General features: G+C 34.4%; 1 protein-coding gene across 10 annotated transcripts in view; it reads right to left on the bottom strand.

Moving 5' to 3' along the window:
• The window catches only part of Kiaa1109 (KIAA1109 ortholog), a 176,273-nt gene that overhangs the window by 66,677 nt on the left and 87,393 nt on the right, over positions 1 to 22,203 (bottom strand). For 9 of the 10 annotated variants that reach the window (XM_040754477.1, XM_040754482.1, XM_040754485.1 and 6 more), the window contains 9 exons: positions 20,069 to 20,244; positions 17,298 to 18,004; positions 16,647 to 16,892; positions 14,951 to 15,044; positions 12,426 to 12,476; positions 9,766 to 9,972; positions 8,490 to 8,728; positions 6,350 to 6,594; positions 4,446 to 4,551 (listed from right to left, as the gene is read on the bottom strand). In XM_040754477.1, the coding sequence (XP_040610411.1) occupies positions 4,446 to 4,551; positions 6,350 to 6,594; positions 8,490 to 8,728; positions 9,766 to 9,972; positions 12,426 to 12,476; positions 14,951 to 15,044; positions 16,647 to 16,892; positions 17,298 to 18,004; positions 20,069 to 20,244 (2,071 nt within the window). The remainder of the gene's footprint in view (positions 1 to 4,445; positions 4,552 to 6,349; positions 6,595 to 8,489; positions 8,729 to 9,765; positions 9,973 to 12,425; positions 12,477 to 14,950; positions 15,045 to 16,646; positions 16,893 to 17,297; positions 18,005 to 20,068; positions 20,245 to 22,203) is intronic. The other variant, XM_040754479.1, reaches the window with a different exon arrangement.

Here is a 22,203-nt window from a genome sequence, read left to right on the forward strand (position 1 = left end):
TCTTAAAATTGAGACTAGTAATTCAAATTTATTCAATAAATATTATGATAAAAACATATTTTGTAATTTCTACTATACTAAAAAAAGAAAAATAAGAAGGTATAGAAAGAAGCAATAATTTAAGAAGGTACAAGGTAAGAAAGACAGAGTTATATGAACCAGATTCAGAGGAAGATATATTTGTGTATATATATAACTATCTCTCTCTGTAAAACTATATAGATACAAAGGCAAGAGAGAAAAGGAATGATATCTTTGATGAGACAGGACCACAAATATTCAGGATACCAGAACATACATTTAGCATAAATCTATGTAGATTGTATATGTCTTTATATGCTAAGTGCCTATTTGCTTGCCTGTACTTTCCCTCTTTCAAGAATTCTGCTCTAAAATTTAAAGTGATTTCCCTCTTCTGCTTATCATCAGATACTAATTTCTACTTCTTATCTGAAGTCCGCAATAATCTTTCTTAAGCAAACTTAGTGATTACCTTATCCGTAGCCACCTATCAACTATTCCATCTTGTCTTTTTTGTCCAGCTACCACCAAAATTTCAGGTGACAAAAATTACTCATTATCCATTTCTTAGATTTTTTTTTCTTTTGGTGTTTTCGAGACAGGGCTTCTCTATATTGTTTTGGAGGCTGTCCTGGAACTCGCTCTGTAGACCAGGCTGGTCTCGAACTCACAGAAATCCGTCTGCCCCTGCCTCCCGAGTGCTGGAATTAAAGGTGTGCGCCACCAACGCCCGGCTTTCTTAGATGTTTTAATTTCCCTAAATAAGGCTTTTTCTGCTACCACATTTGGAGGTCTCTCATGCTAACTAATTCCAAAGAGAGTTTTTACATTACTTTTCAGTGCAATTTCTAAAACATTAAATCACTATTGCTGTCTTTCATCATTTGAATTCTAAATCACAGCTATCAGATGTTATCATTCTCTGAGCTCCCTTTCCTAAAGCATATTATGGTCTTATTTACTTGCCATATTCTCAACCAAGCAGATTATCTATATGGGCCCTGGTACCAAGGAGAGTGCATTACTGAGTGCACTCAATGTACCATGTGCTCACCTCAGTCCACTACACTTTAGTATAGTCACTCTTATTATCAACTCTCTCCTAATGTGTCATTATGAGAACTTCGTCTTTCTTTCTCATGTGATGTGTCAAAAGATATTCAGATCTGTTATAATTTTATTCATCCCCATAGTTATCTCCAAACTAGATTGTGTTCCTTGGGGGAAGTAGTATCTTAGTGGGCCACAATGTTTTCCTGAACTCTGTCAAGTATTCTCTGTGCTATCTCATGATCCAATTTGTCATCTTCAGTCATGTCTATAATATCCTTCTCACAACAGCCAGGACAAGTCTTCCAAACTTTTTTAGACTCCCATAAATCTCACTTGAATGATGGTAAATAAACATGATTTTCTCTTTTTGCTGTTTTCTTTCCTGAGATTGTCCTTGTCTTTTGTAATGGCTCTAGGATCAAAAAGTAGAATTCATTCAAGCCCCAGTTCAAGCCATCCTGATGCTATAAAGTCCTCAGAGATAATATATTCATGAAGTATCCTTTTTCCTTAATATTTTTAATATTACATTTCTCATTCATTCATGGTTTGTGTGCGTATGTGTATGATCACTGTAATGAAGGTTAAGTCTGCTAAGTCTGACAACTGTTATTTTCACATGGTAACTTCATAATCTAATTTATAGCACATATTTTCTATCTCATAAATACTATTTAAATGGATTTATATCAGTTCTTTTACATAGAGAAACAATTTATAAAGATAGTTTATATAAAGACAATTTCTACTTAGGAAAATCGTGTACTAAAGAAAAAAATCACATGGCATAGTTGCTTACACTTCAAGAATTATTTTAAAAATACTTCTAATAAAAATGTTTAAACCAGTAAAGGCCTCCGACATGGCTCTATAGTCAAGATGAAGTTCCAGATAATTCTAGAGTAGAGGTTCTCAACCTGTGGATTATGAACTCTTTGGGGGTCAAACAACACTTTCATGGGTGTCTACCAGATATCTGAGTATCAGATATTTATATCAGATTCATAACAGCATCAAAATTAGTCATGAAGTAGCAATGAAATGAATTTTATGATTGGAGTTACCCCAACATGATGAACTGTTTTAAAGGGTCTCAGAATTAGGGAAGTTGAGAAACATTGTTCTAGAATAATCTTAGGATAAGGAAAAGACTGACTGGAGAAGGGGGCTTGCCTGAGGAGGGTAGAGAAACAAATACCAACAAAATATGATGACATTCTGTGTAAAGATACCATAATGAAACTCATTACTTTGCATGACAACCTAAAAAATAATAAGAACAAGAAATATGAAGAAATGATGAATGGACACAAGCATTTATCCAGGGGTGGGGAGAGGGCTCAATGGGTAGGAGGGCTTGATGGACCTGGGTTTGGGCCCTAGCATTTATGTAAAAAGATGAGAGTGGCTATTCTTGCTGGAAGGCCTAAGCAAGTCATAAAATCTTTAAGCTATATAAGACACACAGAAGGTGAGACTTAGAGATATTATATATACATATGAATTTCTAAGGTCAAAGTATAATACACTAATATTAAACCTCTATTCAAATTAATAAGTGTTATCTTAAGTTATTTATCTGTTCTTGGTAACACAAGCACTGACTCAAAAGAACAAAATGTATACCTAATCAAGGTTAATTTAAAAGTGCTTGGCTTTTGCTAAAACTATTTATTATATAGTAAAGTACTCAACTGGTGTTAACAAACCTTCTGGGTGTTCAGTAACCACTTGGATGGCTATGCTAATGTGGAAAGGTATAAGAGGCACAGTATTTTAGTTCTTTCCTTTCCAAGATCAATTCCTTGTGTAGCCCTGGTGAGCTTCCTGCACCTGCCTGTTTTTCAGGGAGTTCATAAAGACCCTAACAGGTAAACTGCAACTAATATCCATTCTACAAAGAAGATAGTCAACACAGAGGAAAAATTTCTTCCAGGCCATGGTCAAGCAAAGCCTTTGACTTATGCTCAAACAGATGGAACAGCTAAGCAAGGCTAAGGAAGCCAGAGGGTTCCCCTGCCCCATGTGCAAGTAATCCCTGAGGACCAGAGCCTAAATGTCCACGGCAGTAAAAGGAAAGTAATTAATTTTGGCCATCTGCAAATTCTTAAGCATACAGCAGGAAAGTATAACCAAAGTTAAAATAATTGATAATATAAAACAATGTTTTTAATCAAAGTCCTTAATTAAATTAAAGGACTCACATATTTCTCCTAACCAAGGACATTCTTTCATATATATATATATATATATATATTTCTGATAATTCTGCTTATGTCTATACAACATCTACAAGTAAGAATAAAACCATGCCAAAGACTACCATCTCATTAGTGAATAGCTTTACAAATGGATCTCTGGATTTTTGTAGTAAAAGTGGGTTAAATCTATTATAATCTTAGTGGTAATGCTATTATCTAGATGTTGTATATTCAACCGCTGTCTTAATTTTGTCTACATCCATTTACAGTCAATCCACATTCAGATAGTCCTCAGATAATCTAATTCTGGGTCATTTTGACTGTTCTCCAATGCTTGAAAGTCAGCAAGAATAAAGACTCTACACCCCTCTATTTGCCCATTGTTAGCTGGACTCATTCAACATCCATCTTCTAAATGATGTCAGGGTCTCAACTCATGAGGTGAGAATATTAGGTAGACAGATAGGTATTAGCAGGCTTGAGGCCACTGAGAAAGAACTCTACCCTTATAATATTCCCTTCCAAAGTTTCCAACACCAGAAACCGCCTTCATCCCATGATGAGGATGCCGATCCTGACATCAGAAAGCTACAGGAACAACAAATGCCCCCTTCTCCATCTAGTCACACAAACAAAAGTCAAGAATGTTAATCATGGTCATGGCATTCTGAACCCCCACCTCTATCCCTAATAATCACCTAGATTCTTGCCACCCACACTTCTGCAGATCTTAACAGCTGTGCATAAGAGGTCTACTCATCACTTGACATTCTTTCACTCATTCTTAGAAAAATCTATCTCTGCCCACAATGAAACTTTTCATCCTCCTTTCCTGATCCCGACCCTGTCTATCCTAACTACTCCAGCTTGTAAGTGAATAGTGGGATTTGATTCTTACAGAGTCTCCCCTATGCAGGTTTTCTTTCTTGAAATAAAGGTCTCTACAGGCTCAACAAAAGATAAGCCCTAAGTTCAATGCAAGACCCCAGCTTAAGGGAGTAAGATGAAAACAAGTGAAAGAAGCTAGCTGATACTCTCTTCTGTTCTCTGTATGTGCATCTTCTCTCTCACCTTTCTGTCTCTGTTTAACACACACACACACACACACACACACACAGAGTTATTGATATCATTTTTGGTACTTTTGTGTCACTTAGTTCTTAGCCTTACCAGACACCTTCTGTATTACTTCATTCACTTCCTTCATGAACACTTTCTGTACAAACACCAAGTGGTTTAAAAGATCTGTTGTGAGATTGTGTTCAAAGGAACCAACCTGCCAAACAAAATCAGAGTGTGAAATTGTACTACTCAGTATGTTAGCTCTGTAATGCTTTTCCATGAAGAAAAAAAAAAACCTCTAGGAAAAGGAGATAATTAGCTATATGCTATATGAGAACATTGTATTGAAAAGGGGCTTAAAGTATTCAGTTCCAATGACCAACTCTACTTGTATTAAATGTTACAGATAATAATGATTAAAAACAAAAACCCCAAACTACAAACACTGTAGATCTTAGGATTATATGAGAGTGAATTACCAAATCAGAGATACCTAATTTAATCGCACACAACATGTGTCTTGTGTGTGTGTGTTAAAGTAGAAAGCAGTTTCTAATTAAGTGACCATTACAAAAAAACACAGATTCCCGCACTTTTATGATAAAGTAAATACTTTATTATTGTGATATGGTTCATATTTTGATCAAAAATTAAAAGTAAAATAGTTTTGTCGTCTTTGATGAGGGATCACAAAAAACTTAAGTGTACCAGGAGGCACTTTTTAAAAAAAATTTTTTTGTTAATTTTAATTATGTGTTTTGTCTGTGTGTGGGATTCTGCACATGAATGCAGGTGCCCACACAGGCAGGAAGGGTTATATTCCTATGGAGCTGACTGCTGTGGATGTTGGGAGCTGAACTCAGCCCTCTAGGAGAGCAGTACAAGCTCTTAACCACTGAGCATCCTCCAACTCTGCATTAGGCACTTTATCTTGCATAAAACAGTACAAACAGGACAAAGATGGTTTTCAGTGTGTTTAATTTTAGGCCACAATAAAATAGGCAATTTTGAAATAAGATATAACTTTAGATGCTTGAAAATTAATTTATTATATTCCTTTCCTTTTTGTTGAATCTGGGATTGTGTTTTTCCTAAAGTATAAATTCTTTTTAGTATCTAACATTAATTTGAAATATGCAATATAATGCTTTACTTTCTTTGAAATGGAGCATTATTAACAATACTGATCAAATAGCTTAGGCTACTTATTTTTCTATGTGTCAAGCATATGTGCCATATAAAATTTCCTAATTCAACCTTTGGCTTCTGAGAATCCTGTGTACATTGGATACATTTGTTTTCAAATTCAGAAACTCCAACTCTTGGCCTGGCTAGGTGGATTACTGGATAAAGGATCTTACCGCAAACCTGGAGACCTGAGTTTTATACCCATACCCTAAGTAAAAGTAGGAGCAAATAACAGACTCCACAAAGGAGTCATCTCATGTCTTTATGTGTGCTGTGGCATCCCACTTCCAACCACATAGCATGGACATGGCACACAAACGTACCCATGGATACACAAAATAAATGAGTTTGTTAATTTATCTTTCCATATGACCTATAGATCATGACTAATAATTATGTTTTAAGTCATATAACTGTATTAAATATAAGTTTTGTTCCTTACTTAGAAAAAAAACAGGTATGTTTACCTCAAAGTTAAAGGACCATAGAAGTAAACATATAAAGCTCTTGATGTTAGCTATTATTCTCTTTTTATAATCAAATAAGCCATAAAAATATTGCCATGATGGACTTGAAAGTTAACATATAAAATATAAATTAATAGATGGCAAGTATATTGCTTCAAAAAACATGTTTCAATAAAACACCTGGGGTAGAGTACAGGCAGAAACAGACATATGCCAATTCTCTGAAAATTCAGTAGTCTTCTGTAGGAACAAATATAATTTAACATTTATCCTTCAAATTTGGATCACTACATATTTTGGTATCTAAATCTTTAAAACTTGTCAATTGCAAAAAAGTAACTTTGAAAGTAAACTTACTTCTGCCACACAACGTAGATAATTGCCTTGTAAATAGTAGCCTTGTTTAGAAGGCAGTTCATCTATACTCCATACTTGATCTGAGTAACTATCATGCTCTTCCATGATATATTTCCCTGACATGGTAACAGGTGGAAGGTTCAGACTTGCAGAAGGAGGGATAGTTGACATATCTGTTGCAGAAACTTTTGAAGTAAAACGCAATCTGTGATTTGGTAACTCAAATGTAAACCTTGTCTGTGCACCTGTAAGAAGTAAGGGACATTATAGTCATACAAGTTTGTATTAATATTTTCACTTTTACAAAAACAGTATCTAAGAAAAATGTTTTGTCATTCCACAATTTATGTTGATATACATAAAAACAATATTTAAAATTTACTTATAAGATATTCCCTGTCTTTAAACAAGTACACTCACTTTAAAGAATTAGTCTTTATTAAAGAACAGTACTTAATAGCAAGTACTATTACGCCAACAATATTTATGAAGCCTATTGTGTACCTAGCACTGTATAGGATGCAGAGATACTTGCAGATTCTGTACATCACAGAATGGAGAACAGAAAACATTACCCTTCATGTAGAGGAGCTATACTATAACAACTCAAGCTAAAAATAAGTCTCAAATTCTGAAATTTTAAGCACAAATTCCTTTAATCTTAATAACTATCAAGAGGCCAAATAATAAGCTACAAATTTTAGTTAAATATTGTTTTGAATGTTTAAGTCTTCTCCTCTGTGGCAGAGAATTTGTAGAAGCTGTATTGCCAACAACTCTATCATTGCTCAGGACACAGGCAATGTTCCTTTCATAAACAGAAGAATGTCATTCTCCAACTGCAGCATCTTTGAGATGGCCATAAAGGTCTTGACTACAATGAGCTCCTCTTATACAACTGCTACAACCAAGTATATCTTTCACTAGTTCCTGCAAGCTGCAAGAGGTAGGTAGGGTCTGTCTCCAAATACCTCTCTTGCCAGCATCACTAAAAAAAAAATTATTCAGATCAAAGCAACCCTAGACCTCAATTATCACATATCTGAAATCGAGATTGTGTCTTTCTTTTACTTGTTTTGTCCTTTGACTTCATTTACAGAATTCTGGGTTCTTACCTGTATGGATATTTAACAAGGTATTCACGCTGTTCTTAAATATTTCTACTTTTTCAGTTCTATATTGTCTATCTGGCTTGCTATTTTTATTAACCCATGGATTCCAGATGACATGAATACATGAGCAAATCAGCCAATGAACTGACAGGACTGGGCTCTGATAGTTGAAAGCTCATGCTTTCTAACTTAGCCAAATTGAAAAATGCACCTTAGAGTGCTTCGGTTTCTGGTAATATGAAGGCTGAAAAGTTCAGGAAACTCTCTTAATATACAAACTCTGATATGTAAGCAGTAGTAATATAGATATCCTTAATGTAACATAGCTGTGTTGGAATAGATTAATGCTTTAAAAGTTAATGTAATTTATCATGGTAAAACGAGAAAAAAGGAAGACATTTTTATTTCAACAGACATAGAAGTATATAGTCACCAATTATTCTTTACAGAAATTTCATAGCACAGTAAGAAAATAAATCCCTTTTGTTAAAATGACAAAGGAAACCTAAGAAAAACATACAGCAGACTCATTAGCAAAATGTTAGACCTTAAAAACTGGAATTAAAAGAAGGCAAAAACAACAAAGAAGATTAAACATTTTATAAAGAGGGGAAAAAGAAGGTAAGATGTTAAAGGGTGATTTGGAGGTATCTGGGAGAAGTTGGGGATGAGGGCGTGGGTAAGATCAAAATACATTGTAATCAAAAATGAAATATAATTTATAAAAGAACACCATTATTGAAATTTAAATGATCAAGATTAATTTCTGGTTTTTTTTTTTTTTCTTTTTGAGAACGTCTCTCTCACTATGTACCTCTGAACTTACTACACAGACCAGGCTGGTCTCACACAGAGATCCTCTTGTCTCTAATTCTCTAGTGCTGAGATTAAAGGGTGCAACAGCATGCCTGGCTAATTATATTTTATTAATATTATATTTTTAATAACTTTACCTTTTCATCAAAATACTACTTCCTTTTCAAAGTTACCATCAGTTTTATGTGGTTAGACTCAAAATTCCATGTTACCTGTCATTCCATGGCTTCTCATTCTCCCCATCTTGTACTCTGCTTTCAGTGATGGTAAGAGTGCTGCTCCTATGGCTATGCCATCTAACATGGCACTAAATTTGAGAACAATAGGCTTCTTCTCTAAGCCTTCTGGGAGTTGAGGAAATTCATTTGTTTCAATAGGAGTTTGATTAACACTTGTTGGAGTTTTTTCAGAAGGCAGTGGGGTTGCAATATCTTCTTTCATAGGCTGTGGGCTATAAATCAAAACACATACCCCCCAATAAAACTATTAGCATCCACTACTTTATTGAATAAAATTACTGGATTTGTCAGTGAAAAAATAGCTAAAAATAATGATCTAGTAAACAGTAATAATGTGTTGTATTTTATTAATATGAAAACTAAAGACCTATGTAAAAAAAGTAAAGAATAAAAGTCATTGATTTCTGAGACTATCAAAAAATACATTATTTCACCACTTACAGAATAGACAATAGTAAGCATGCATGTGCAAACATATACATCTGTGGAAAAACATACACACAGAGAAACTTTAGTGCATGCGCAGACACGCACGCAGTTTAGAAAAGCTGATGCTATGAATGGGGTAAAATGCACAGGTAATAAAAGTTAATAGTGAAGCCAGGCATTGGTGGTGCACGCCTTTCATCCCAGCACTTGGGAGGCAGAGGCAAGTGGATCTCTGTGAGTTTGAGGCCAGCCTGGTCTACAAAGTGAGTGCCAGGACAGTCAGGACTATCTTACAGAGAAACTCCATCTCTAAAAACAAAAACAAACAAACAAACAAAATTAACTGTGAAATGGTCCAATTTTACTGCCTTTTAAAATGCTATATGGCATTGTAGGCTATCTTCAATCATAAATAGCAATTTCATAATAAAGGAATATACAAAAATCATGCATGCTATAAATGACCACTGCAATTTCTTAAAACTAAACAAGGATTGATAGTTCTAGAATTCATTAATTTGCTTTTTATTGGTATTTCTTGTGGTGCCAATAAAAATCTCTAGGATCTCTTAAACTATATGCTTATGATGCCTATTCAGTATGGGGAAATGACATGGGTATTGTGATATAACACTATAATGATATGTATGCACTATGATTCTCCCATAATGTCATTTGAATACTCTCCACCAGCCCCATAACTGTGACAGTGAATATTTATAGTAACTGCTCATTTTCCTACAAATCTGTTATCATAGGAAAAATAAAAGGTCTATTTTATTGTATAGCCACAGAATATATGCAGAATAAAATAACTCACGCTGTGGAAGGCTGTCTAATAAGGTCTGAGATTTGTTTGGATAGTTGGTGAGAACTTCGAACCATCATGCTGTGTAAGGTAGCAGGATGCTGAGGGATGTTGATGCTGATAGCTCCTACTTTGAATACTGCAGCGTTGTTTGTCTTTAGCCCTCGCTGGGCACTGTACAGGGCTTGGGACTTAGCAATACTACATTTCACCACAGTCCTAGCAACAGAGGAAGAAGACTATTAGAATACAGCCAAATGAAAATTTTGAAAAAAATACCAAGAACACCATAAACTCATATTTGATGAGTTAGAATGAGATCATTCATGTCTCAAAATAGTCTGAAAAGTTAGTGTAAAAGATATTAAAATATACTTATTTTATACTGAATAGAAAATTCTATTATTTCTTTAGTATATACTAACATGTAAGCAAAAGCACAAACATTAACATATCATTACACACACACACACAATCCCACTTTGTTGTTTTTCTCACTCAACCATCCTTTTTCCTCCAATTTACTTTTGGGATCTAAAAAAGAGATAGACACTGAATATAAAAAGAAAAAATAAACTTGTTGTACTTCTAAAATGTAATCAAAGAACAAATAAATTATTCTAACAACCATCTTGTTAGAAGAAATCAAAGGCAGGCGGCCTGCTGCTTGAACTCAGGAAAGGAAGTGGGCATGGGCTCTGGTGTGAAGAAACATGAAGGAAGCCGAGGTCAGGACTTTCAGTATACCTGGCAGAACTCTGTAAACTGTGTTACCAATGAACCTTTTAGTCAGTCTTTCTGGACATCTGCCATGAACTTTTCATATATACAGTGGGCATACTAAGCAAGCTACAGACTTTTAGTCACTTACTAGAGAGATCTTGACCATTTCTTCCTTGAATAAAACTTGGGGTATACATAATGTGTAGCTTAAACTAAGTGGTAACTCTCTTCAATGTAACAAAACTGCATAGATGACTCATATTAACAACCTATAAACTAATTTATAGTTCAGGTTTCTACATCTCTTTCAAGGATGACAAGAATATCCTTTACATCTTCTAGTTTAATTTGATCAGAGCATGATCATCATGCTGTTATCATGATGGTTATCTAAGAGCAGCAGCTTTGCTCAATGTGCACTGAACTTTTATTAGTTTTTTACCATATAGTAAAAGTGTAAGTTGAAAAAAATCAGTATCTTCATTATTTTTCATATACCTTTAAAACGTGTAGTAGCCTATACCTAATATCACTTAAGATTTCATAAGCAAATATGCAAAACCTAATTCTCGATTTAAACCAAAATTTAGAAAAGAAAGCTCATAGGGATAATTGAGACTGCAGACTCTACCAAGGTGATCAGTGAAAATTTTTAGTCACAGACTTGAAGATCTGTCCTGCTCAACTGTAATTTTACCAGCCTCACATCAATCTAGTAGTTCTATCTCAATCCCAAACTCCCTCCAGGCCTTGCCTCCCTGAACTGGCTCCAAAGTGGAAGATATTGATTTACATAATATGGCCTGTGCTGACTATATGCTATTTAGTTAATGATTAATGTCAGGACATCTTTCACACTTGGCAACTGTGTTACACATGATTATCTCTCAGTAGAAAATCTGAGAATGGAATAGGGCGGCTTAATGTGATGTTATCACAACAAAGACCACCTTTAACTTTTCCATTACTGTCTTCTTGGGGCTTTCCCAGTACATAATATCCAAGCCCATAAGTAATTTCACCACAGATATGATCACTGGCCACTAAAAGCATTCTTTCTAAAGCCAATACTGACTTTTTATTTTTGCTAAATATCCAGAGAAAGTGAATAAAAAGAAAAAAATCTCTAGGTACTGTCTGAGTGGAATTAAAAATGTGGTTCTGTTTATGTTTTTTCTGTAAAAGCAAGAGACATAAAAGATACTTTTTATCCAATTTTTAATACTTTTAGTTGGCCCATGAAGTAAAATAGAACATAATAATCTCAACAAATGACTTTTAACTGATGATGTTTTATCTATGGCTTATTATCAATAATAAAACACATTTCATAAAATATGATAATGTTACTATCAGGAAGCATAATATAGAGATCACCAACCTAGTTAATATGTTTAAATTTTATTTAAAAATGTCCAGAGACATAACTAATACTAAGCAAAATGTTAATGTGACATGGTGACAGACTCATCTGGTGAACATAGATATACCTCAAGTACAACTGACTGCAAACAAAATATCATATACACAATGGTTTAACTTAAGATCTCAAAACATAAATGCATATATAGCAAAAGCCATAGATAAAACTTGACAATCAGGAATTAAAATCTTCCCATTAAAAACAAAATTATAAAGCTGAAACATGCAAATGTATTGTTAGTTTTTAAAAATTACATTGCAATTGACAAAAACTCACCAAGTGAACTTTTTTGGTTTCTGTCATAGTAACAAACAATAGCATGTTTACAGAAGCACAAGCGACACACACTAAAACAAAGTCTGTCCTAGAGACAGCCCTCACTTAGGCTATGATTGACTAGTAACATGTCTTAATCTACTGGTGTTTATGGTATAGCTTTGAAATGGTAACTATACACATCCCATGAAGATAATATAGACACACAATATGATATTAATTGCAAGCCATGATAAATAGTATGACATACAGAAACTCTTGTTTGGCTGTACTTGTAGGAGATGTAGGAAAATCCTCCAATCTACAGATGCAGATTCAAGAGAAAGCAGGAAAACAAAAAGGAGGCAAATCAGCATTCATATGTAAGTTAGTTACAACATGACTGCTTATCAGGAAACTTTACTAACGTCCAGCTCATAAATTTTTTTCTTCAAATTACATTTGAAACTACTTTTCTTCATTCTATTTTCTTTCAATTGCAGTTGAAAATGAAATGCTGAAGAATAAATCCAAAAACTGTCAACAAAAAGTCTTAATAGGTTGGCAGTAACAAATCAGTAACTTCTATATATCAAATAAAACTGGTATGAGAAAAATAAGAAATACCAACTCTACATTTTTAAAATCTCACTTTATAAATGTTAAGTTTTACAAGCTCAAGAGACTGAAGGCATTCTCGAGAGGCAGTACAGACAAGGAAACCCAAGATAAAGCTAGCACTGGGGACATCTAAGGGAATCTGGCTTGCTTTAGGAAGAGGCTGACATAAGCACGGCTCAGAGTCACTGAACGCTTGTGAAGTGTGCTGAGATGACTTGCTGCACATGAGCAAGGAGATGGGAGCAGGGCAGCTCTGCGCTCTTCTGACTGGACCATTTTAAAGTTTATGCCGATAGTTTCATCTTTCTAAATTGCAGTTAAAAGTGGAGATAAAATCACCTCTGCTCGGGCCGGGCGGTGGTGGCGCACGCCTTTAATCCCAGTACTCAGGAGGCAGAGGCAGGCGGATCTCTGTGAGTTCGAGGCCAGGCTGGACCCACAGCCTCCAAAACAATACAAAGAAACCCTGTCTCATTAAAAAAAAAAAAAAAAATCACCTCTGCTCACAGAATTGCAGTGAAGATTAAGTAAATGAACTGATAATTAGTTCCTGGCCGATACATAGTAGGAGTTTCATAATACAAGTAAATATGACATCTGCTGCTCTTCAACAATAGAGAGAAATCTATTTTAACCATGGGAATTTCCTGGTCTTTTTTTTTTTTTTTTGAAAGACTGCTTAGTAAATGGGATCTGGGCCCTGGAAAACTCCTATGAAATAAACTGCCAATGTAACAGGTAACAGGTCTAAACTACTTGGGCAAGAGATCTCCTCTACTAGGAGCTGATCTGTTTATTGATATCTATTTAAAATGTTGTCCAAGACAGGTTTTGCATTAACCAATTTCCTAAAACCCTGTGACTATGACTGTAACTGATCATTTTTTTCTGGTTGATCTATTAATAAGTTTTACAGTAGGAGCCAAGTCTTCTGTTTAGTGGTATCTAGACTAAGGGTTATAATGCAGGACAATATTAGCATAACATTAGTTATGCCATCAAAGAAGAACAAATTCTCAATATATGACCTTAACTATTAAAACATTTTTAGTTATAACACAAAACTGATCCACCAAAAATAAATTAGAAGTTAAGGCAAATACTGGCAAAGACATAAACAATGTCATATGGTTAAATGCATTCTTCATAGACAAGTGTCTACATACCATAAGTAAATGTTACCAATATGAGAATAATTCTTAACAGACCCAAGAACAGAACTTGCAGGGAAAAAAAAGTAGAACAAAGAGGAGTTAAAATATAATACTATAGGTTTTTGTTGTTGTCTTTTTCTTTAAACAGGTTTTCATATAATCCAGGGTAGCCTGGGACACAATATATAGCCAAAACTGGCCTCTAATTTGTGGTAACTATCCTGTCTCAGCCTCCCAAGTCCTAGAATTACAGGTGTGAGCTACCATACCAGCTTAATAAAGCTATTTTTAAAAGGCTTAATTTATATAGTAATACAGATTTATATAGTAATACAGGCTTTACTGTTAAGTTTGTTAAATGCAAAATGACAAAGTCCAGGTGAATATGAGTAATTATTACTTAATTAAAATCATTACTTAAATGTGATGATTACTTAATATAAAAGAGTTTGTATTCTTGTAATTTTAATTAACTATTTAAATTACAAGAAAATTTACAACCTACATGCTAAACAGAAATTTGTACTGTGATCATTTTTCCTATAAGACAAAATAACATTAAAAATCACTAAGTACTAAAAACTAGGTTTTTCTTTTCTTTGTTTCTTATTTTTAAACAGAGGTAAATTTAGAGTAGAAAGGGGTAGCAAAATCAATTATTTTTTTCAAAAATGTTTCATTAGGTGATATTTTTGGGAGCTTGTTTGGAGATTCTAGCAGAGGAGCACAGCTACCCTTATACCCCTGACCAAAAACTGGTCCTCCTCTATTGGCAGTGACAGAGGAAGGGGAAACCAGCTTAACCAGAAAGATCATCCAAATCAAACCTGGTGATTAATGGGTGTCAGATTTTGCAGCCAAATTGTCCTTATCCTATCATGTGATATTCTTAATAACAGTATCTAGAAACACAGTACAAAATCTTAAAATTCACCAAGTATGAGTTCATTCAAGGAGTTCTTAGTGTTCTATAAACTGTAACAAAGAAGTGCAAGAAAACAGTAAAAGTAAACACACTTACTGTATATTTGGTGTGATCCCTTCAAGTAGCACAATATTAACCCCACCAATGTGAGCAGTAGCACACGTCTCAGTCATCTTTTGATGTAAAACATCTTAAATATGAGAAGAAAAGTAATTTGAATTCTGGAAATGAACTCATTTTGTCTTATATTAAAATCACTTTATTTGCAATATACTTGGTGACAAATAATTGTAAATTATAATAAAATGTGTTCAATTATTATCAAACTGCCTTAAGAAAATTTCCTCAGCTTACTTTCTTGTATTCATAAATGCATAGAGTATACATGAAAACTAGAATTATGCAAAAATTGAACTTTAACATGCCTTGATGAATTAAATAATTTATTGGCATTAAATGCCTTATACCACAGGTGTACTTTGAAAGAAAAAAAGAAATCAAATAAACTACTATGCTTGGTTCATGTAATTCCTATGATTTTAATATATTTATTACTTACGAAATTAAGTAAAATAAACATGTCATTTTGCTTGATTTTCAATTAAATAAATTTTTTCAATTAAATAAATACTATGATACAATCTGTGGCAGCTAAATCTTGGAGCTATAAAAGTAACAATCAGCTCTTTAACATCAGTCATTTTCATACAATTATGATTTTTTTTTGAGGTTTGAGAGAACTAGAATTGCTAGGCCAAAGAATAAATATAGTTTAAAGACTATTTATAAAAACCTATTAAACTTTGGGAATGTAAACCAATTGATTTAAAAGAGAATGTCCATTCCCAGATTCTAACCAAAAGTATCAATATAACTCTTAATGTTTATTAAAACAGAAGAAAAAAAATGGTTAATTTTAAAATCACTAACGTTAAAAGAAAGTTTAACTTCAATATAGCCGTCTGAAGTATTTGCAGTATACATCCTTAATGTATTTGCATTTCTCTCAGCAATTTATAATCATTCTTTCTTTAATTTTCTTTCATCTCACATAAATTGTCATGCAAAATCAGTGTTTCACTTTTGTTTCGTAATCAGTATAAGAAACAAAACAGGTAAAGATGGGTATTTAATGCAAAATTTAGATTTATTTGTTGGGTAACAATAAAATTAACAAAAACATATGGTCATTCATAATTTTCTTCCCTTGTTCAATGCAACAATTTCTGAAACCGGGGTACATTTTACAACTGATTACATCTGGTAGAATTATTTTCTTTGTGATAAAGTACGGCGCATATCCAAAGAGATGTTCTCCTAGATTTAACCAAATGTTATACTTTCTGTGATCATTTTTAGATGAATGGCACATTTTCATTATTAGAGGAGAACTTTTCTATCCACTAATAGAATTTTTATAAAGTTCTTAACTTTTATAAAGGTATTAAAATGAGTATTAGATTATAAGATTTCTATAGTAGTAGCAAGGAAAAGCATATTTTACAAGTTTCCTTTTTTTTCTTGACTTTTTGGACATCAGAAACATGTTAGTAGTTGACATTCAACGACAAGCTAGTAAATAGGTATCACTCAGCATCAGTCATTAATGAGTCCGTGTCCAAAGACCTCTGTTAGTTATCAAAGCTTCATCTACTCATTGATCTTGGATAACTTGCAGAATTCTGGCAAGTCTCATTTTCTGAAGAAAGCCTGCTAAGTAGGAATTTCAGCAACATGGTAGCATTCATTCTTTTCAACAAAGCAGCATTCGAGTATTAGAAAAACTGCATACCTTTCATTTTTTCCTTAAGAGTGAAACTGCCATGAATCCTCTTCAGTTCTGACTCCATTGTCAGCCCACCAATATCTGCCTCTAGGTGTGTGCGGTTCACCATGCCAATCCCAAACACTATTAAAGTAACATGCTGAGGTTCAGAGGTTACCAGACTACGTTTCCTCTGTGTTTTACTCAAACTGTTGTTGTCTTGTTCATTCTCAAACACAACTCTACATGTTGGCTCTGTAGGACTCCGAACACCTTTTAGTAAACAGAAGTATATGGTTTGAGATTTGAAAAATGCAACATAAAAAGCATTCTAAATACTATCATTCTTGTTTTCAAATTCGAAACTAGAGCTAACTGATGTAACCAATTTTTTTTTCAACATCTTCCCTAGTATCTTCTGGAGTAAATGATTAATCCAGATATTTGAAATTAAGTCTGTCTGAATCTTTTAAAGAGTATTCAATGTTAGGGAAGTCAGGAAAGATGGGAAGTATGTTGATAGAATATCTGAATACCAGCACTATTTTTCCTCTTGGTAACTACCAATTTCTCTGCATTTCAATAATTTACACCATTAATAAGGTGAGCACCCTACCATCATTTTTAACCTAAAAAGTTCCTAAAAAGAAATTTTAAAATCATAAAAATGTCTGTTACCTGCTGGTCCAAATGTTTCTGAAGATTTTTCCAATATTCCTGTTGGATCCGAGATAAGTGAATAAAAGTTAAGCAATTTATACATATTCTGCCAGCACTCAGCTGATGGCTCACTTTGCTCTGACACTGTGATGGAATCAGAGTCATCCATATGAATGGTCATGTGATCCACCACATCTTTAGAACCTTTCCTAGATACTTTAGAAGTTCTTCTTTCAGACCTTCCCAGTGAGTTTTTGTTTCTGGATTCTTTTTTGTTGTTCTCATTATTGGCCCGTTTGTTCTTGGCATTATTTACTCTGTTGCCACCATTAAGACTTCCTCTAGAACTGCGGCTGAAGTCAGATGAACGGAAATCCCGGTGTTTTCTGGTTTTGAAGGTAGGTGTAGGGGAAGCTGATCCAGCTGTGTATCTACTAAGTTTAATGTCTGTCTGAGTGGCTTTGATGTCATCTATCATTGTACTAAACTGATGGATAAGACGAACCAAAGCCATATCCACATGTTGACTTATTGACTGACAGGAAATAGTGAAGTTGCAATGGAAGGTGTTATAATAGCGCTTATTGAGATCATGAAAGGAAAGGGCATTGGTGGAATTCTGAGGAGTACACACAGACTTTTCCATCACAACAGCACTTATGCTGAAGGTTTCCAACATTAATGCTGGCTTGAACTCAAGTGGGGGAAGATTCACATGGCCTTGCCTAAAATGTTTAAAAGAAAAGAAAAGGCTGTTACTTCCTTTTTTTGGAGAACTGCATAGAATATTCTTATGCATTTATAAACATAATAACCACCTATGTGAAATGTACCATTAAGCAAGAGATCATACACATTATGTGTTTGAACTAGTCTAGTTTTTTCAGGAGCTAGCAGATAGCTTTTAGTTTTGTTAATTTTACTCTAAATTGACTAAGAAGTCAAAATCACTCATTTTCAATTCTAAAAGTTTCAATAAAATCAGGAAACTTTTTTCTTGCTTTCCAGCAGCATGCCTAACAATATGAAAATTTAGAGCTAATAAGCTATCAAATAGAACCAACCCCTCACATTAAATGATGAATTTTCAAACTTATAATTTTATTTATCTGCCAAGTTCAAGTGGAAATGAATATTAATTGAAACAAAACCACACTAAAAATATCTAAAATCTTACACAAAATTATTGTTAAATCCTTCACATATTTAAAAACTTCTGTGTAAGAATTAGTCATTTTAAACATTTTAATTTTAAAAGCCATTCAACTTCTATCAACAATAACAATAAATCTCAAATAAAGCAGCATTTTTCTTCCTTTTCCATATGTACTGTGAGTAGACTGCCACAGGGCAAATGATACAGAGACTATATTTCTACTTTAAAAAAATCAGAAACTGCCTGGCAGTGGTGGCACACGCCTTTAGTCCCAGCACTTGGGAGGCAGAGGCAGGCAGATCTCTGGAAATTTGAGGTCAGCCTGGTCGATGGAGAAAGTGCCAGGACAGATTCCAAAGCTACACAAAGAAACCCTGTCTTGAAACTCACCCCCCCACACACACACACAAGTCAGAAACTAAGTTAACTATGAGTTCATAACTAGACCATGTAATTCCTTACTGAATAATAACTTTTATTAATAAAAAGTATGTCCCATTATAGTATAATATGTGGTTACAGAAGGGAACACTGGACACTAAGCACTAGAACAAACATAAGACTAAAATATATGAAATATCTGAGGAAAGATAAGCAAACAAACCAAAAAGCCTGAAATATATAAGGATGACCAAAAAGAAGAAGAGCCAACAAAAGGAGTCACTACAAAGCAGCAAGGTGAGTTAAGGACTGGCATTTCTGAGAATGTTTTGCAACATATTTAGGATTTCTTTCTAATTTTATAGGTGTAAGAGTATACCCAAAGTAAAATTCCAACTTCACAAATGAACACTCAAACCTATTAGTAGATACAAAACTGCCTACATAAGTACTACACATAGCTCCTATCTTTAGTGCAAATATGCTACCTTGGTCTTTCTGTATACTTGTTTCTGATGGCTATACTCTCAATATGAATTTTACTCTATTCCTGATACAAAATAACATCTGAGGGGCTAGAGAGGTAGCTCAGTGACTAAGAGTGCTTGCTTTGCAATCATGAGAAGGGGCATCCAGACCTCAGCATTCATTTAACAAGCCACGCATCCCATGAACACCTGTAATCCCAGTTATAAGGGCTAGGGAAGTAGGATTTCTAGGGCTTGCTAGCTTCCAGCCTAGCCAACAAAATATTAACCTCAGCAGAAGGAGAGACACCAATACAAAAGAATAGGCAGAAAGCGTCAGAGAACACCTGACACCTTCTTCTAGTCTCTGTGCATGTGTACACTCCACCTTTATAAATACATGTATGCATACAATCACACAGGCACATGCAGACATACACAAATATACCCATAGCTATACAAATCTGCTAAGTCAACTCAAAAGGCAAGTTAAGAATAAATTCTAAGTGCAAAGATTAAAACCAAACAACCATAAAAACTCCACTACTGAAGCAAAGCATTTAAATGTTAAGTGAATTTATCAAGAGATATACTTAAGAATATCTAGGGCTTGCTAGATACATGCTACAAAAATGCCTAAAATCAAGTGCTTGATCCATACATAAATAAAATCAACAAATTATTTCTAAAAAAATGATTATTACATGTATTAAACAGAAATGATCTCATTGTTACTAACATTTATTATAATTCTTCAATAAAAGCTTATACAATATGAAAAATACCTTCTTGCTCTTTTGCCTTTCCTGTCTTTAGCAGTATCTGAATCCACAATATCTGCTCTGAGGCAGTCCAAAGTTCCTGAAAATGAAAGGTGTTCTCCAAAGTACATCCGGTAACAGAGAGGCATTGTGTCCTGTGACTGGATTCCAGTATGACTCAAAAGAGGTTTAAAAACAACCTGGAAGACAGCAAACAGTCACATCAACATAATTAATTGTTCATCATTTACTTCTGTTCTTATTCTAGCATATAGTATCTATTACCACAAAATGAAACAAAACCAAGATATCACAATTTTTTTGACGAAAACAAAGATTACCAATAACTTCCCTGAGAGTAAAATATTTTAATCTGCATGCATTCATGCTTTTTAAAAATTCTATGGATACCCTGTGAGTTTCTATTAGAACAAAACAAAATGGGTACCAGGTCAGGTCTTGTAGCACAAGCCTATTATCACAGCTAATAGAGAAGCTAGTCAAAAACAATGAGAATTCAAAGCCTGTTGGGCTACAGCATGAGTTCAAGGCCAGCCTGGGAACTTATCTCAAAAGGGGGATGTGGCTATAGCTCAGTAATAGAGCACTTGCCTAGCATGAGAGAGGCTATGAGTCCAATTTCCAGGAATGGAAACAAAAACAAAACAACCCCAAACCAATATATAAGGTTCACTAAAAATTTATCACTTCTTGCAATAATAAAAAACCAGTTTACATGTTATATTAAGAACATTTACCCCATTTTAAATGATACCACTTGGTTATATCATTCATTTAACATGTTTTAGTACATATATCTTAAAGAGTCCTTCTCTAAATGCTTACAGAAGTACAATACTCTTGTCAAACTCCAGATAACTTAAATGTCACAGAAGCAAATACATTCTACTTTAACTATTGACTCTATGGTATGTTTCTTTTTCCTTCTACAGGTCCTATATTTGAATGCTATTTAGTGGGTCCCCAGCTCCTTCTAATTCACTGCACCCATCCCTTAGTGATTTGATATTGTCTTGAAGCTTATATCCTGTCAAAACAAACAAACAAAGGAAGGATTATCCTGTAAGACTCAAGTCAGATTATCAGACATCCTAGGTCATTTTAGTTCTTTGTACTTATGAATACATGCAACTCTTGTGAAGATGTAAAAGCCTACTGTGAAAAAAAATTACTTTATATCAGCAGTGGGAGTGCTGTAGCATTTGGTAGTTTGGTTTTTAGTTTTTTGAGGGACCACCATTGTTTCTTAATTGCATACTATTTGTTACATTTTTAAATATTTACAAACCTGATTTCTTAATCTCATCTATAACATACTGATCTCTTGTGGGGCCTGAGACAACTAGCCCTAATCAGATGGCACTATGTTTTTGCCTGTCCAGAAATGAACTGCTCTATCCCAGTCATTAGAGTGCTCAGACCTGAGTAATAATTTACACAGGTCCCCTGTGATGGGTAGAGAAACTTAATAAGGAGCCAGGCATCCCTTAAGGGCCTTTGACTTTTTTGCTCTAGAATACCTGGGAAATCCTAGTGGCTGGTAGATAAGAGTAAGATAATGGGCTGTGAGGTACTAATGCTGCCTTTGTTTCTGCAAAATCTGCTTGTTCCTATAGGAAAGGGATGAAATTGTCTACATAGCAGGAAAGAAATAACTGAGGGATGTAAGACATTATCAGTCAATTAACATGGTTAAGTCAAATACATTATTTTATATTTTAAAGATTCCTTCTCTAAATGCTTACAGAAGTGCATTACTCTGGTCAAATCCGCAGCTAACAATGTCACAGAAGCAAACATATGTGTCTAACAATAGAAATCCGGGCTTTGATGGCACACGCCTTTAATCCCAGCACTCGGGAGGCAGAGGCAGGCAGATCTCTGTGAGTTCGAGGCCAGCCTGGTCTACAGAGCAAGTTCCAGGACAGCCTCCAAAACAATACAGAGAAAGCCTGTCTCGAAAAACCAACAAAACCAAAAATAAACCAACAGAGTACCAACTGCACATCTGTGGATTCAATTCCATGGATAGTTGTAATACATGCCTTTCTGATATCTGCCTTGAAACTACCTTACCCCCCTTCAGCATGCCCTCTGGCTCTAAGGCTATAGTCCTTTTGCTAGTAGTTAAGAATAAA

The sequence above is a fragment of the Mesocricetus auratus genome, unplaced genomic scaffold, assembly GCF_017639785.1.
Source record: "Mesocricetus auratus isolate SY011 unplaced genomic scaffold, BCM_Maur_2.0 Super-Scaffold_100011, whole genome shotgun sequence".
In the NCBI taxonomy this organism is placed as follows: domain Eukaryota; kingdom Metazoa; phylum Chordata; class Mammalia; order Rodentia; family Cricetidae; genus Mesocricetus; species Mesocricetus auratus.